Source organism: Oxyura jamaicensis, chromosome 23 (genome assembly GCF_011077185.1).
Source record: "Oxyura jamaicensis isolate SHBP4307 breed ruddy duck chromosome 23, BPBGC_Ojam_1.0, whole genome shotgun sequence".
Classification (NCBI taxonomy): Eukaryota; Metazoa; Chordata; class Aves; order Anseriformes; family Anatidae; genus Oxyura; species Oxyura jamaicensis.
In genome coordinates, this window is record NC_048915.1 from 1,343,193 (window position 1) to 1,358,934 (window position 15,742).

The 15,742-nt window shown below is 51.3% G+C and overlaps 1 protein-coding gene across 2 annotated transcripts; it reads right to left on the bottom strand.

Annotated features, from left to right (window-relative positions):
- Positions 1–1,028: 1,028 nt before the first annotated feature.
- On the bottom strand, positions 1,029–15,682 carry ZCCHC17 (zinc finger CCHC-type containing 17). 2 transcript variants are annotated; one of them, XM_035345537.1, is made up of 7 exons: positions 15,570–15,682; positions 14,440–14,497; positions 13,332–13,432; positions 12,055–12,146; positions 11,767–11,867; positions 10,464–10,612; positions 1,029–1,925 (listed from the first exon to the last, which is right to left on the bottom strand). In XM_035345537.1, the coding sequence occupies exons 1-7, from the start codon at positions 15,609–15,611 to the stop codon at positions 1,749–1,751; spliced, it is 720 nt and encodes a 239-aa protein (XP_035201428.1). In that variant the 5' UTR covers positions 15,612–15,682; the 3' UTR covers positions 1,029–1,748. The 2 variants fall into 2 exon arrangements, with proteins under 2 accessions (XP_035201428.1, XP_035201429.1); XM_035345538.1 differs by having other exon boundaries at positions 15,592–15,665.
- Between the last annotated feature and the right edge of the window lie 60 nt (positions 15,683–15,742).

A 15,742-nucleotide genomic window follows, 5' to 3' on the forward strand; every position in this document is an offset into this window, starting at 1 on the left:
CATCCATCGGTCTCACAAACACCTCACCCACAGTTCAACCTCCACTGTGGGGGAAAAGCCCAGCATCAGCCACTGCCCTACAGACAGGAGCAAAACGAGCCCACTCTGGGATAAGAACTGCAGCCCCCGCTGTGCTGCGCACTCGGGGTCTCTGCCACCGCGGCAGCAGTGACAGACGGACACGCAGCCCGGCTTTTTTGGGGGAACGTTAGTTAACCCCGGTGGCAGCTCTGCTGTAAATCACTCAGGGTACAAGCACACACCATGCCAACAGCAGCGATCTTTCCAGCACTCACCCGGCCGGGTGCTGTCTGCCAAAGCATCAGCTGATGTGACGTGCCTGACCGCAGGGCAGCCAGGGAGTCAAGGTCAAGAGCACACCGGGTCCTGGTGTGGGACGGGAGCAGGCCAAAGGCGGGCTGGGCTGGGCGAGCTCAGGGGCCAAACCCCCAAATCCGGCCCAGTCCTGGCACGTTGGGATTTGGGTGAGCAGCACTGGTCATGGCCTGGTTTTAGCTAAGTGCAGGGATGTGGGGCAGCTGCCCCCAGGGAGCTCTGAGCCCTCCCACTGTGTTAGATGCATGGTGTGATGGCACGCTCCCAGTGCCACTCTCACTTCCCTCGGAGCCAGAGGCCAGTGATTCAGCCACCCCCTTTCCCAATTTCAAACACCCGTCCCAGGAAGGGATGAGTTGCGCCCTCCAGGCTCCCTCTGAGGACACGGAGCTGGAGTGAGCGGCTGCAGAGCACCGTGGGGGTGCCCAGCCCTCTGGGCTGCCTTCCCCTGATCCCCAGCTCCAGTTACGAGACTGATGCCGTGTCACTCCTCCAGCTCATTACCACAAGGTACCGTGAGCCCCGCTACCAGGCTTCCTGGGGGGGATGACGTCCTCACCCAGGGAACCTCTGCAGGCTCTTAACACAAGTCACGTCCCCTCTGATGCAGGCAGCACACAGCTTGGAGGCTGCCCTTTCAGCCACTGCTCAAGATGAAGTGTGGGGTGTACAAAAGAAACAGTACAAAGTACAACTTGAGGGCTGAGAGATTTATTTCCCATCCTTTACAGAGGCAGCAAATACACCACAGTTAATGTTTACTTAAAATATCTCCACTCACCACTTTGCTTCTTACTCTCCCACTCTCAATATTTACAGACAAAATGAAGGCGGCAGGGGGAGGGTTTGTGTACCAACACCGAGTCAGGGACCAACCCCCTCCAGGCAGGGTTAACAACGCCTTGAGCTGGGAAAGGGGCAAGTGCAGAGATAGCGGGGCCCTTCCTGAGCTGCTCCGCAGCACGGCCTTGGTCAGGGCTGCAATCGGTCCCCGCGGCTGCCCTGAGCCAGCAGCACGTGTGCAGCAGGGCTGGGAGCACGGCCAGGCAGCGCAGCTCCACCTGGAACAGGCAACGGGATCATGGCTGATGTCACACCGGCTCAGGGCAGCCCCGGCAGCAGCTCACCCGGCTGCACAGGAGGCTACAGAACAGGAGAGCTGCTGCTGATCGGGGGCAGTTAGCCGATTTGGGCAGATATGGCCACGGGCCTTGGTGGGAGAAAGCAGCAGCCCACGTCTAAGGTAACAGAAAAACTTACAGCGACATCAACAGCTTTAGCAGCACGGGCTGGATGTTACTTTTGGAGGAAGGAATCTCCTTGGCTCGGTGCGAGGAGCACACTGATTCAGTCCTGCTTGCCCCCAACAGTATTCTCAAGGGATTCACAATACCAGTGCCCCATCTGCCCGGTCACTCCTTGGTCTTCTTCTTATGCTTCTTCTTCTTCTTCTTCTGCGTCTTGCTGGCCTTCCCCGAGTGCTTGGCCCTCTTGCTGGCTGGCTGAGCCCCATCGCTGTCCGAGTCAGAGCTGTCCGAGTCGGACTCGGAGGACTGCTTACTCTTGTGCTTCTTTTTCTTCTTCTTCTCCTACGGAACGAAGCAGAACAAAGCCTTGCACGTGGGAAAACCCTCACTTGTGCTCACCAGGGCACCGAGCCACGTGCCGTCATGAGAGCCTGAGAAGCCGTGACAGAGCTGAGCCTGTTCTGACGCAGGACGATGTGGGCAGCCTCTGCCCAGGTGCTCTGGACGTAAGCTCCTGTGGGAGCCCACAGCTGCAGCAGGCACCGCAGGGCAGAGGGAGGGGTTCTGAAAGGCAAACCCCAACCTGAGCACGGCTGGTCAAATCACAAGAATGCCCTTGCCATCCCTCCAGAGTCAGAGCGTACTCCATTGTTTAAGGCTACTCCTTTTTATAGAGCTGGCAGCATGAGGCCCTTCGCCAAGGGCATGGTTTCTAACACAACCAGCTGGAAGCGAGCGCTGTCCCCGCTTCCCCACAGCGGCCCACAGACTGCCAGGAAGCGCGCGCTAACGCACTGGAGCACTAACAGCACAGCCTTCTCCTCGCTGCAAGGCCCAAGCACAGCTGAAAACCCAAGAAACGCCTGCTGAAACACCAGAGGAACGGTGTGGAAGCCTTAAACCACCACAGTTACACCTGGGATCCTCAGAGGGGGCAGGGACTGCTCCGCAGGGCCCCTCAGCCTGAGAGCAGCATCCCACACCAGCCCTCCCGCCTCCAGGGCACAAAACTGCTTTTCCCAACACCCAGTTTCACTCGGCCCTCCCTAGAGAAGCGCTGGGATGAGGAACGTGCCCTTTAGCAAGCACCCGCTTTGCACAATCTCAACACAAGTTGCATGCATCCACGTGCAGGCAGGGGTCGGGGCATCGCCGAGCCCCCAGGCTGAGTTTCTGTGAAGCCCTGAAGCAAAAGCTGCACAGAGCTGGAGAGACCTACAGCTGGCCCCACAGACCTACAGCTGGCGAGAGTGTGCAGAAAGAGAACAGCTGGTGCTGGAATAAACCTTCTGCAGAGCTCTGAAAGGGGTCTGAGCTCTCAATTCCGAGGCACCTTGCAACGCCACCAAGCACAGCTTACTCTGAAGTCAGTACTGCAGCACGCCACCTCCTGAAACCTCACCAGGAGGAGAGTTCCAAGGCAGACAGACATTAACAGCGCAGGAGGGCGATTTATATCTACGTAATTAGACAGCACTACTGAGGGGGAGGACCTGATGCAGCTGCACAGAGAGCACGCACACAGCCCAGGCACCAGCCCTGCGCGCTGCTCCACCGCCCTGCGGCCAACACCAGCGACCACCACCTCCTGCACCTCCTGCCCCAGCAGAAATGGAATGGCCGCAGCACCAGCAGGGAGGAGAGAAGCACGGGGGCACCGCTGAGAATGCTGCATGCTGCACAACACCAGATCTGAGCAGGAGACATCAGCTCTCTCATCCTGGCAGGGGGAGGGACGCCCATTTCCAGGAGGTTGCATTAAACGGGGAAACAAATGGCTCAGAAGGCAGCAGCTGGCACGGTCTGCCTTGGGGCATCGACCAGCCAACATCCAGAGCTGATCACAGTGCAACTCACCTTGCTATTTCCCTGCATAGCCACAACACTGGCACGTGCTCCTTGAGCAAGATGGAAGTCTTTTTCAGGTGTATTTTCAGAAGATGGTTTGAAAATACACGATCATCTTGAAAAAGAGAGGGATTTTCCCTAACATCCCTTGATTCCGGGAAACTAAAGCAGCATGCAGATGAGCATGCCCATGACGTAACATTTTGGAAAGCGAACCGAGTCTGCCAAGAGCCGTGAAGGTTCCAGCAATACTGGCCTCCAATACGGATCCGCTCAGTTCTTCCACAGTCACATCAGCATTGAAGAGAAGCCTTCCCCAGCAGATGGGGACGACAAGTTATTATTTTGGTTCAAGGACGTAAAAAGGACACAGAAAGAAGCAAAGCAGGGCTTCATGGAGCAGAGAGGGGCCAGCGCCTGCGATAAGCTTAGACAACAACCAGCACGGAACGCAGCCCAGCAGGCAAAGCTCCTGCTCTGAGCCGTGCACCGGTGCTTTGTTCACAGTGAGCTACGTGTGCGCGTAACTGCTCTGGACCTGCACACGTAGCTCTGGGCCCCATTTTCCCACCCGTGCTGCAGACCAGCACCTTATTCTCTTCTACAATAGCTGTGCAGCCAGGCCCAAGGGATACACATAGCTGCAGTAGGTAAGGGATGCCTCCCAGCTCCTTTCCCCATACGCTCACTTTACCTTTACTCCCCGAACACTGTTTAGACTCCTGCCACCTTGCCTCACTTAACAAGTGCTGCGCTCTCCGTGCTTGGGCCCCTCGAGGAACAGCCTCCCCTGGAAGCACCGAACTGCAGCGTGGGTTTGTATAAACACAGCTGGAGTGAAAGCGAGCTCATGGGAACAGCCTCACCACAGAGCGTGAGCAAGGAGCCACGGCCAGAGCTGGGCACTGCCTCCGGAAGGCTGAGCTGTCAGCAGCGAGTCTGCTGAGCCTCCGTCAGCAGGTGGGAAAAGCCCGGGGCACTCACTTCACTTCTGGAGCAGGAAAAGGGGCCTTGGTAAGCCAGACAACAAGCCGCATTCCCCCCTCACCACCTCTAATGTGAAGAGGCTGAATGATGCTGTTTTGGGAGCACAGCACTGCGCAGGCTTCAGGGAGATGGACAGCTGTCAGACAGCCCCAGACACAACGCTCTCAGCCTTTGTCACATAAAAGATGTTTTACATTCCGCTGTGGAAGGGAGTGTAACGGGAGAAGCCTGGAGCCCCCAAGCCACCAGCTCTGCTGCTTCTCTTTGCCAAGCGTTCCCAATGACTCCAAGGTCATCCTCGGGCTTGCAGAGTTTTACTGGAAGAGCCTTGCTGTAAATCACCCCGCCTTGGCAGGGCCGATTGTGCCATTTTGTGAAGAAACCAAAATCAGCAGCGAGCCCAAAGGCACCGTTGTGCAAGCCCCAGGACAGGCAGAACGAGTCCTCTGGGAGGCCTCCCCCTTGGCCAGCTGCTCTGTACAGCCCCAGCCAACCCAGCAGAAAGCCGAGGGAGAGGGCAAGGAGGCACGGTGAGGTGAAGGGAAAGCAGCAATCAGCCACAGGTACCTGCACAAAGCCGGAGTGACTCACGTGGGCAGGTATTTCCACCTGCTCCTACGTAACCAGGCACAGAGCTGGGCGCTCAAGGGCTGAACCCAGCTCTGACACAGGTCCTGTGCTCATCCTGAGTCACTGCACCTCCCTCAGGTGCCTGCAGCACTGCCCAAGGCTCGGTACACACCCACCCCACCCAGGGGAAAACACCCAGCCCAGCTGAAAACTGGAAGTCATTCACCTGAAGACAACTTGCTTCACAGGAGGAAGCCTGAGAAAGGCGCTGAGCGCTCGCTCACCCACACGCTGCGAGCTCAGAAACCAGCACTCAGCCCTCAGAAACAGCTGCCAGGAGCAGCTGCTGAGCTCAGCACAAAAAGTGAGGCAAAGATGGGGACCAAATCCCCTGCGATGACTTGTACATTCCAACTCTGTGGCAGCTGCTGCTGGCTTGAAGGTGCTCAGGCAGCTCAGCGAGGCAGGCGAGGTCAGAGCCAAGCCCACGCTGGATGTAGGGGTGCATTTATGGGGTATTGCTCTCGGTTGCTGCTAGCCCTCCAGTGCCACACCATGAAGAACGAGTCATCTTAGGGCTGCTTGGGGAAAAAAGTGCCTCAATGCAGAGAGCCCAGAGAAGGCTGGGTTCTCCCCCTCCTCCCCATGAGACATTTCTTCCATTAGCTTCAGCCACTTCCAGGCAAGAGCAGTTTCCATATGAAGATTAATTTACTGGCTTACAGGAAGGCAAGTCTGTACGTGTTTCGTTTAAAACCGACACGTTCTCCTATTAGAGTGGGACACAAGCAGCCCAGCTTCAATTTAAGCATCAGGTCAGTGTGGGCTGCATGGCACGGCACCAACTGCACGCTGTCAGTCGAGGACAAAGAAGGAAGAGAGCGGGTGGCCTATTTAATATCGAGCAGAACGACTCTTTTAGGGAGACAGACCAGCAAAGACAAGGCATGGCGTGGAGCTGGACATTGAGCAGAGTCCTCAGGGAGCCAGGGAAGAGAACAGATACAGAGCTGACTACACCTGGCAGCCTTTGGGCAGGTGGCAGCTCCTGCAGCCCCACAGCAGCGTTACGGTAGCTGAGGTCTGACAGGCTACGGTTTTCTGGGGGACAAAAGCAAGCTCACTACCGAGTTCCCCACCCACGCAGCCAGGGCAGAAGCAAATCGCTACCATCATCTCCTAAAGACTGGGAAGAGTTAAATCTTCCAGGGAAAAGGATGCAGCAAGGAGAATTTTCTCAAGCTCCTGCAGTCTGTGCACATGGTGAGAAAGTCTGAGCAGACCTCAGGCTAACGGAGCATCGTTCAGAGCTTGGGAAACTTTCTCAGCATGTGAAGGCTGGAGATAAAGACAGGATGTCACATCAGTCCCTTCAGGACTACAGGGAGCAGCGCACACGTGGATGTCTTGGGGATGCTTCTCAGCCAAAACACTCCCACCAACACAGGAAAAGATGTTAGGCTACAGACTTCCCTAAGTGCTGCCATCAGCTGCCTTCCTGCGCCTCCTGGGCGGTCCCACAGCTCACCAGGAAACACCAGCGTGGAGGCAGGAGCCCTTCTCTGGGTTCTACCTCAGTGCCAAAGTTCAGACCCAAATTCTGCCTCCAGCACCTGCAAAGCCTCCCCACGCCCAGAGCTGGGGACAGGTCTCCAGGAGGGATCGCTGCTGACAGATGGAGCCAGGCTCAACTCGGTTCTCAGGCACACCCAGCCGCTCCCCCAGCACTGCGAACACTGCACGTGTGTGAACACCCTGGGAGAATTCTGCCCAGGCAGACTCCAAATGGAAAGAAAATAAATTAAAAGAAAAAAAATGCTCATAGAGGGACAGAGGAGCACAGAGACCATTACAGCTCTTTGTAGGTCCTGCTCAGTTTGGTTAACAATTGCAATTCCACCAAAATAGAGCGCGATCCATTCCGAAATCCCTCGGATACAAGAGCTGTGCTGAGAGCTGAGCTCCAGCCCGGTAACGCTTGCCTATTGCTGTAGGTATTTCGAGGCAGCCCCTACCAAGAGGGCCCACATCAGCCCATCAGGCTGTTTCCTGTCCTTTGTAAGGAAAGTTGCTCAGGGCTACATTCTAAGAATGTTACAACAGCTCATTCCTTCTAGAAGTATTCGATTTTGAGATAAGAGGGGAGTGCCCAGAGCTCTCCAAGAGGTATTTTTCACTAGCACTTTGCAGGGCCATGGTTTTATTTAGAGACTTTACGTTTGTCCTTGTGAAAAAGAATGGATTTCCAGATGTATGACCACCTGCAGCTCCACAGAGATGCCAGCATTCCTTCTACATTTATTCAAAAACAAAAATAAAAACAGCAACAAAAAACCCACCTCTCAGTTTAATGACAAAAAGAGATTAATTATGTAAACCCAACTGTATTATTCCATTCCACTTTGAATTAATCTGATGAGAAGAGTCCAGGCTATGGCCATTAAATAAATACAGCAAAGGTCAGAGACAGATAAGTGTATCGTGTGAAGAGGGCGAGCACGACTGCCGTGCCTTGCTAGTGCCACTGCAGAACTAGTAAAACAAGTACCAGCTACAGGTGAGGATGGATTAAGACTAGATGAGCCACAGGTCACTGAACAAACACTTCACCAGGTGTGGCTTTAAGTGGGAAAAAAACATGTGCAAGCCTTCATGGAAATCTTTCACATGGCAGGAAGAGCAGCAGAGGCTGCAGCCAAGCAGTCGCAGGTCCCGTTTACCACACGACTCCAGCGCCCACCCCAAAGCTGCGGCGGGGCCAGGTTAATCGGTGTCTGAGCAGACAGGGCGCTCGCTGCAGGAGTCAAGTAGGAGGCACTGCTCCTAGTGCTGAAGCAGCAGCTCTTTTCTCAGAAGACAGGAGAGAAGGATCGGAAGGATTTATTTTTTCTCAGCACGCCTCCCTCCCACGCAGGCTCCGCGCAGGCACACTGCCGTGTTCCCATAGGAGCTCCTTCACCCGGTGACCCACAGAGTAAAAGTGAAAGGGACGCAGCAGCGTGCCTGCACAGCTGGCAAAGGCTCCTCAGATGCTCTCTGTACTTCCACACAGCCCTGTGACAGCAGCAGCTCAGCCCCTGCCTTCTCACTGACTACGGGAGGCAAGACAGCGCTCTCACGTGCCCAGTACCAACGTGGTCATCTGTAAGGACGAGGATTTGTGCCCACTGTCGTGCCAGGCACCTGTTCCAGCTCTCCCTTAGAGGCCATGGGGTTCAGGCAGGAGAAAAGCAGAGAACTGAAGAGCTCTGTATCTCCCTTGTGGCATGGAAGAGGTTCCACTGGCACAGAAACTCTCGGTGGGTCTTAAAGATCATTTCCCCGGGAGTCTTACACGCTGACAACAGCGGCACAGCAGACCTCTCCAGACAGGAAGGATCCAACACCAGCACTGGGCAGCCACACGGTGACTGGGCTTAAGCTACCAATGATGGTGACCGTGGGGATGGGAAGCAGACAGAACAGGGAGAGCAAGGACCCCAGAGCATCTCCCTGAGAGGGGAAAGCACCCAGGAACTGCAAGGACACATCATTGTCAGCATTTTCCGTGCCCTTGAACAACCAAAAGCATCGGTACTATTATTATGACACTAAACAGCTCCTTGGTAGATAGGAAACTTCTCATTTAAAATATAACTGCTACATCGATGTTACAGACCTCAGATGGGAAGGGGTCAGCAAGGCAATTGTCACTAGGTACATCCAGCTACTCCTGTCCTGTGCAAACCCTCTCGGTGGCTCCCAGACAAGATCACAGCAGGCACCCGAGACAACAAGGGAGCTATTCATTTCAAGGGTCCCACATCCTGCCTCCAGAAAGCTCACAAGTTTTGTTTTCCAGAGCTGGAAAACATCTGAGAACATTTGATCTCCTCCTTGAGAAGGGAGGAGATCAAAGGAAGAAGCAACATGTACGGGAAGGCTGTTAATCCACAGCTGAAAAGAACTAGTAACAAATTTAGGACAGTGACCCACATATCCTGTCGTGTCAGTAGGGCGAGACTCCACAGGGAATCCCTGCCCCGGCGGACAGGCACCGTCAGTAAAACACTATTTGTGCACCCCCAGAAAGAAAAACATGTATTCTACATCGCAGAGCAACAACACTCTGCAGACAAGTCCAAGGCATTCTTGAATAAAAGCCGACATAGCAGAGACACAAAGAACATCTCGGGATGGAACCAGGTGCCAGGACTGAGACCCCACTCTCATGACAGGATCAGCTATTCAGAGCGCTACTGGGCGAACAAGAGCTGCAGAGGAAGCACCAAATTAACACCAGCTTAGTTTTGCACTGACTCTAGGACAGATATGCCGAAGGCCAGAGGCTAAGGCAAGGAAAGCCACCACACACCCAGCTCCTGCTCTGGTGCAGTGATCACTTAATATCCCACAAGCAGTACCAGCTACTCCCCTCTCAAGGAAGAGTGTACTGAAGTGCCAGAAACCAAACAGTCAATGAAAAACACGACTGGAAGTCATGATCCCAGAGCTGCCATCAAAATACAGGCTCCTCCTTTCCCTGTGGGCAGCATTTGCAGCCCCCCCCACCAGTACAGCAAGCCTGTAAGAACTAAGCACTCAGAAATTCGTTCTTGCCAGGGAATTACTAGCACAGTCCTCGTGCCTACCACTTCTGTTGGGAGAACGCATGCAAGTTCAGCCACACACCTCACTACCTCTGCCATCGTTTTCCCCTTCTTCAGCCTAACCTGGTTCTAAATGTTGGAAGTCCCACCACCTTTCCTGGCTGCTGCCCCTCTCCAGGAAAGGGGACGGGCCACAGAGCTGAGGGAGGAAAGAAAATTGAAAGGCTCTGGAAGTGGAATTGAGAGCAGGACTCAAGCTGTGAAAGGGGCTGATGAGATGGTTTAAAGTAATTGGAATCTCGCTTCTGTATAATGAGACAGAGCACCAGGCACTCCTGTTCGGGAGTCAGGTCTCCCCTGCTTTTTGCACGCTCCCTGTGCAAACACAAACCCTGCCTTTAGCCCGGCACACGCAGACGTGCCCAGTTGACATCGCACAGCCTGGGTCAGGATACGCGCTGCAGTGGGTGTTTGGTTCAGACTAAAGTTGATAGGACAAGAACAGGGAGACAGAAGAGGGCTATTGACAAGAACCACAGAAATTCAGGAAACCCGCACAAGTTCTACTGAGCCTCACGAACATAAAGAAAAAAAACTTCCCCTCTCACTGTAAAGAAACTTTTGAAAGCCGTGCATTATTATAGATATCTAATAGCACAAAGCCACCTCAGGGATGGTTTAACAAGAATAACAGGAGGAAGTGTAAGACTTACTATTAGAGCCTGTAGAAGAAGTTCCTGTTTTGCTACAGCACATGCACAGACCTGAGCCACTTTCTCAGCCCAGAACTGCCTGCTCATACCTGCACTGCTGTGGTAAGTCACAGATGTATCTCCACAGGACAATCTGGCTCATTTTTACAGGACAGCAGTAGGGCACCTCATACCTTTTTCCTTTTCTTTGAAGAATCATCAGTCAAGCTGCTCTTTTTGTGTCTTTCACATTCTGCTGCTGTCACCTCCTCTTCCTCCTCTTCTGGAATCAGGCTATATTTGGTTCCACCAGGCTGCATGAAGCACTCCTTGGCAAAGTGACCTGCAAAACAGCGTTTGAAGCTGCAACCCCTCCTCCCACATGCTTTTTTTGTGTGGCTGCATTTCACCTGAAGTGCCAACAACAACCTTATTACCAGTCACCTTACAAGAATCCACACTGTACGGTTTTTGTCCAAGCATTTCCACAACTTTAACATGCCCTCATTGAACAAGGCAAGAGAGCAAGCGCAACACACATCGTTCTGGAGAGATTCACCAGGCAAAGCTAAGACATTTGTCTGAACAGGGAAATCTGGGTGAGGGCTTAAGCAGAAAGCTAAAGCACACAGGGAAGGGAGTCAGCTGCTGGGACAGACATCCAGCAGGTGAGATGAAAGCCACAAACACCTAAGAAGTCAGCTCATTCTAGTTCTGGGCTTTTTACTCAAGACTTCAAAGCTCATCTACTAAAAGTGGTGGCAGAGACTGCAGAGAGGCAGCATCTGCCTGCCTGTTCTGAGCAGACGTCATTAAAAAGCAGACTAGAAATATGCAGAATCTAGTTTAAAGTTCTGGGGTTTCTTTAAAATGGTACTTTAAGGGCAGTTATCTACCACTGCACAGAACCATGCTGGTGTTTAACAACCACCTTGATAAACCTTCACCAAAATAACATCAGCTCCAGCTTAACCCCTTACCCTATGATAAGAGGTAGGGTGCAGCAAGAGCTCCGCACACAGAAGACTACCTTACACCTCAGCAACTTGCAAGAGCACCACATAAGTCAACTTCTCATTCTTGTACTAGGCAAAATACAAAAACCTTACCTGGTAAAAACGCTTAATTTGAGCTCTAAGACAGCTGCTCACAAGCTTGCTGATTAGTTGGAACACGATGTGAAGTCCTTTCCACTGAGCTTTTCACCATTGTTAAATGGTCTGGTGAAGGCATACGTTTATTTCTTAGCATGCAGAACTGGAATGAAGCCTCAGCTAGGAGAGGCTTTAACACAGGAAGAAGCTGTACTCAGCAGAACTGTTCCTTATAGAAAGGCCAAGGACACAACTTTAAGAAACAGATCTTTTTAAAGGAGTTTAGCTAAGCCTTTCCTGTGCATAACAAGCGATGGAAAATGTAGCTCTCCCCTAAGAGAGGGGCTTCAAAGCAAAATTCAGTCTTTACGTGGCAAAAGAACAAATCCCTACAAAAACATACCTTTGCAGCCACATTTCTTACACACAGTGTTCAAGACAGCTTCAAGCGTGATCTTCTGGCTAGTGTAGTCCCTGAACATGCGTTTTTTCCTCTCATCCTGACTGGAGAGAGAAGGAAAGTTCCACTTTCAATCCACCCTCACTTCAGTCCTGTTTATATAGGCACACTAAAGACTTTCCCCCCCTCCCAATGTTGCTCCAAGAGCACCACTGAGCTAAATCAAAGAATGAACCCACACATTAGCGTAAACCACATCATTAACATGCCGTACTCAGTAGATTTACCTACTCAAGGGCAACATTGTTCGGATCAAGGTCTTTTCCTGTGCCTTGGTTAACAACCTTCATGGAGAGGGAAAGTTTCAGTTTGTCATCCTTCATCTGGAAGATACGGAACAATAAGAGTAAGTAACAGTGGTGTTCATTAACACAACCCATCTTTTATACTATAGGTGTATTGCCATTGCAGAGTATTCTCATCAACAGCCTCATAAACAATAAAACCAAGTTGTAAGTCCCTTCAGATTAACATTCTGCTTTCCGTATGACCAAACCCATGCTTGAGAAAAGCGTGCACGTTTGGAAGCTTTGCTACAGTTCTCAAATAAATCAGCTGCAAGGGAGCTCCCCCAGACTGGCAGTGTGGCTGACTCACATCCTGAAAAACGAAGCTATATGTGTGATGTGTATGTACATATATGAAAAATGAAACTCTGTGTGTGTGTATATCCATCCCTCTTCCCATGTGTATCTATGAGATGGAAAACAGCCTAAGTACCTGATTGAGGAGCTAGTACCTTCTGAACCTTAATAAGCTTGGTAACTACATCACTGCCATGGAAGCAAGTGCAAAGGCTGTACGTTTTCTCTTTCAGCCTCTCTCACAACCTCCTGCATTTTCACCCACGCTGCTATGGAAGGTTTTTGTTTTGTTCACGTGTGACTTCTATGCAGTTATTTGCAGGCAATCAAACGAACTCTTCTGTTGTTCACCTCTCCAACACGCTTCTTCCTCTACAACAAAGAGGCCAGGAACCCAACAACTGTTCCAGACAGAGAAAGCAGCTGTTTGATGGAAATTTATGAAAACATTAAAAAGAAATGTACGCTGCAGATGGCTGCAAAAGCCTTTCATACATCCCTTCTCTACTGTAAAGGAGACTGAGATGTTCTCGACCCTTTTCCCTTACCTCACTCAGAATTCTGTACTGGTTGTGTACATCAGCCCCATCGCCATCTTCCAACAAAAAGCTCCAAAGACAGAGACCTGTGCAGCTCTGAACTGAATGCTCCCACCATGCTCCTGAGCCATCTCCCTTTGCTTCCACGGCTCACCAAAGCAAGAGTCTTTAGTCTTTGTTCCAAGTAAGCTTTAAATAAATGCAGTGTAGGTTGTAGGGAAAAAAATCCTATAGAGGTATATATTTAATCATCTCTCAAAGAAAAAAAAAGGTTTTCCCCCTCTTGGGCCTAATTCACTGCCAACGATGCCCTCCTGAAAAGAGCAACACCAAAAGTCACAGTTTCTCCTAAGAACAGCACCAGGGAATCAAGGATTAACATTACCTCTTTTCCAATAAGCTTCACCCATACTTTGTCTCCGACATCCACCATCTCCGAGGGCTTATCCACCCGGCAGGAAGACATGTGAGTCTTATGAACAAGGCCTGGTCACAGTTTGGGGGGGAAAAAGAGAATGTATTTTTGCACCATTAACAAATAAAAATATAACAGTGTTTATTTCATCTTCAGCTCGTCCTCTCTTAATTTCTACTTCTATGTTTTATGACGTACCAAAGCAGAGTAATATAAAACATCCTTTATAAGTCAACGTATGTTGAAGGTGCATGCTCGTGATTTTTTTACTGCTAGAGGCGTGTGATCAACGGAGAACAAAGAGCCCAGCGACACAACGCTGTGCTGGCAGCGTCAGAAGCATTAAACACCACAGCTGTCCTGGACTTCTGTTGCGCTTGGGAGGTCACGAGGCCCGAACGCTGCACTTCCAATCTGCACAAATACCCCACGCGGGCCACAGGGTTACCAAAAAAATGACAGATATGGAAACACCTTGCTGGTCTGGCTCGTAATTCAGCGCCTGTCTGCGCCTCAAAGCAGCCTCCCCCTAGCAGCCACACTTCTGTCCAAAGCCTTTTATTAGAACTGGCACTGAAGTAACCGGGCACGTTGGGATGACAGCAGGGAAGGGGTTATCCGTGGGCCTCTGGCAAGTAACAGAACACCAAGCGTGAGCTGCTCCTTTTGTAAAATTAACTTGTTTTACTCCACAGGCATGAGCAGAGCTCTAAAACATGAATCAGAACAGCTGTCTTATCGGAGACTCTTTTTATTAAGCTCATCTACATTGGCAATTAGAGAAATAAACGGTACAAACTGTGAAGCTGTAGGAATTCTCTAGTGTCTGTCCAGCACCAGGAAACGATTCTCTAAAATACACCGAAGTTACCCAAAAGCCACACTTAAAGAGCACGGAGTCTTCTCCTTCTTCATGCAAACCTAACACCTAAATTCTAAGTGCTGAGAACCTCCATTTCCTCCTTATTTAAAAACACTTTTTCTGAGCTTTTTAGGAAACGAGAAGTCTTAATTCTGAAGCCAAACAGCCAGCTTCAACACATCAACGTGAAACCAAGCGTGAATAAAAGAAACAAACCTTGCTTCCTGCAGCCCGGGATTTTTATAAACGCCCCATACTCTGTCACAGACGCCACCTGTGGAGAAAATCAACACAACACTTAAAGGAAAGCCCTTCCCTAAATACCTCCTTTCAGAGCATGTGCACAAAAACCTCAAATGGTTCTCGGATTCCTACAGTTGGAGGCGTCAGCAGCTAGAGAGCAGCGTTTGGTAACTCCAGAGCAGTTATGGTCAATGACCTGCCCCCACCTTAGTCAGGAGAGGCACCTGATAAATTATCTGTGCGTAGCTACATGTTCCTGTGTGTCTACACACGTATTTTAAAACAAGAGGATTGATTTTCTTTAACACTAGTGATGTTTGGTGAGGTACAGAAGCAGGAAATATTTCAGAGGCAATCCAGCAGCACCTACATTTTCTCTGCAACCCAACTTAATCTGCATCACAATTTTATAGGCAGTGTAACGCAGCCTCCTGGAACGAATGAAGAGTTGGGAACCAGCTCCAGACCTCGCTGTGACTTTCAAACTATCAGCCCAGACCGATGAAGTCAACGCGTGAGACAAACTGAGAACTGGAAAGTGCTCCTCAATCCAGGAACATGTAGTCAGCCTCTGTTAACAGGAAACTGATTTACAAAAAGTCTGTTAGCTTCCTGCCCTTAAGCTTCAAGTTCGTTGTAATGGTTATGAGAAAGTGACATAAAGCATTATGGAACTGAGAGTTAATTTCCCGTGTGTTTTTTTTTTTTTTTTTTTTTTTTTTCCTGGAGAATTTGAGATAACTTTCTGATTACAGCAGTGAACTCCTGCATCACAAACGGCAGGTAAAGGAGGTTGCTTCTGCAAAGCTTTGTATTCCAGGCTGAGACCTCAATATCCAGAGCTGCATTGGTATAACCCCAGCCGCGTGCTGTGCCACTTAAATAGATGAAAAAGCACAGCGCGGGTACGACCAGAAGACACCCCCCGACCGCCCGGCCGGACGCCGCAGGGCACCGTGCGGCTACGGGGCCTGTCAGGTGAACGCGGCAAACACGGAGGAGAACGAGAGAGCAACCTCCCCCCGAGGCTCCCCTCACCTCGGGGGTGATGAGCACAGAGACGGCCCCAGGGCCCCCTCAGGACCCCCCCCCCGGCCCCGCACCTCTCCCTGGAAGATGGCGTACAGCTCGGGCAGCGCCTCCATCCCTCCGCCTGCGCTCTCCGCAGCCTCGCGGCTCGCCTCACCACACGCTCACCCCGACACCTTGAAGAGAATCAGCTAATTAACCAGCTAGTTCGTTAATTAATTAAGGCCCGAGAGGAGCCCAAGCCCCG